Source organism: Monoraphidium neglectum (genome assembly GCF_000611645.1).
Source record: "Monoraphidium neglectum strain SAG 48.87 unplaced genomic scaffold scaffold05098, whole genome shotgun sequence".
Lineage (NCBI taxonomy): Eukaryota > Viridiplantae > Chlorophyta > Chlorophyceae > Sphaeropleales > Selenastraceae > Monoraphidium > Monoraphidium neglectum.
This window is the reverse complement of record NW_014008532.1, coordinates 1-1,667: the sequence shown is the minus strand read 5'-3', so window position 1 is coordinate 1,667 and position 1,667 is coordinate 1. Positions and strand designations below refer to the sequence as shown.

Sequence of the window (1,667 nt, the reverse complement as noted above, 5' to 3'; positions counted from 1 at the left end):
CAGCCACCTACCACTGTAGATGAGGTGGGGCGGAGCTGCTGGGGCATGCATGTGCTGCACTGGGCGCGCCTGGGGTGGTGGCGTGTGGCTGTGGGGCGTTGGTGGTGTCACGCAGGCCTCAACCCTGTGGTCATGGAGTGCCCGGGGCTGCGGTGAGCCTGGACCGGCAGGCAGCAGCTCTGCATCCTCCACACAAGCAGGAAGCCTGTGTTGAAACCCTTGTGCCGCTAAACTCAGTGCCACAATAGCCAGAGGTGTAGGTCTTCGTGTTGAAGGTTGCCTAGCCCTTGCCTGCCAGCTGCACCCCAACCTTCCCAATGCCATGTCTTTGCCCAATCTAAAACGCCTGGGCTCACGGCAAACTCGGTAGGATGGGGCGGTGCGCCAGCGGGTGCGCAGGTGGATTCGCTGTGTGCACAGCCCGTGTCAGGCCACCATCACAACGCCGGGTTGCCGCAGCTCACCCAGCTCTAGAATGGCATCATAACAGCTGTTCAAACGCCGGAGCGTGCGCATGCTGCATACCGGCACGGATCGGGGGCGCAGCAGGGGGCGGGGCAGGCTGGTGACGCGCGAGGGGACCGGCGAGTCGCATTCGCACCGCCGCCGCCGGCGCTACGCGGCCTGAATGCTTGTACAGCATCAAAAAAAATGCCGTTGGTACCGTGTCTTGACAGCGTCTATCGCGCCTAGCTCGCATAAAAGCATCCTCTGGGCCAACGCGCGATCTAGCGGCCACGCAGCAAGCCCTGAGTGCGTTGTATAAGTGCATGTCTAGAGAGAAGCCCTGGGTGATTCTGCCGCCCAGTATCCAGAGAAGTCGATCCTGGCTACGTCACACTTGGCGGTCTAGTTCCCCACTCGGGCTCAAAAGCCGGCAAGCCCCTCCCTCGGCACTATTCGTTCGCGTACAGGAGAGTCACGGGGCCCCAGTAGCTCCCCAAAGGCTCTCCTGCTAGAGAGAGAGTGTGTGTGCAACTAGAGAGAGGTATACATTCGTCTCGGCGTCCACCGATCCCTCATCCCGGCTTGGCCTGTCACCGCGTCGTTCGCCCCGATCAAAAATAGACTATGGCTTGCTCATCAGGCCTCCGATTCGGGGCTTCTCGCGCGCCGGTGGCTTCGATCCGGAGAAGGAAGGCATCCGTCATCCGTGCCATGGCGCCTGTGTGCGCGCCTGTGGCTTCCCCAACCGAACTTCAGCAGGCTACATCGCGGGCCTCAGTCGTGCCTGGGGCCTCCGCGGTCGCGGAGGCGCCGCTGGCCACCAACGCGCTGGAGCTGCCGCTCGCGCTGTCCCTGACGACCACGGACCTCGATGCCCCTGCTCCCCTGACACCCGCCGAGGGTGCGTCTGCTGCGCGCGCCGCGGTCGAGTATGCTGCAGAGCTGCTGATGGCACCCTACCGGGCATACTCGCACGCCCTCGAGACGAGGCCGCTGCTCACCAAGGCGATGACCAGGTGCGGGTGCGAGAGGCGCGCCACTAGCGCCGCACGCACGAATTTAGTGTGCACGCTCGCTAGACCGCACCGCGCTTCCCGGGCCGGCATCGCCGACTACGTTTAAGGCTGGCCGGTTCCTGAGCGGTCGCCTTTGCATGACGTGCTGGGTTTGCATGCATGCGTCCCACTCCTACAACCGATTTAAACCGCCCGCAACTGACT

At 63.5% G+C, this 1,667-nt stretch overlaps 1 protein-coding gene across 1 annotated transcript; it reads left to right on the top strand.

The window, feature by feature from the left end:
* Window positions 1–1,158: 1,158 nt before the first annotated feature.
* On the top strand, window positions 1,159–1,463 carry MNEG_15177 (hypothetical protein; the record flags this gene model as incomplete). The annotated part of the gene is made up of 1 exon (XM_014036352.1): window positions 1,159–1,463. A coding segment is annotated over one exon (305 nt), but the record flags the coding sequence as incomplete, so codon positions are not given.
* Between the last annotated feature and the right edge of the window lie 204 nt (window positions 1,464–1,667).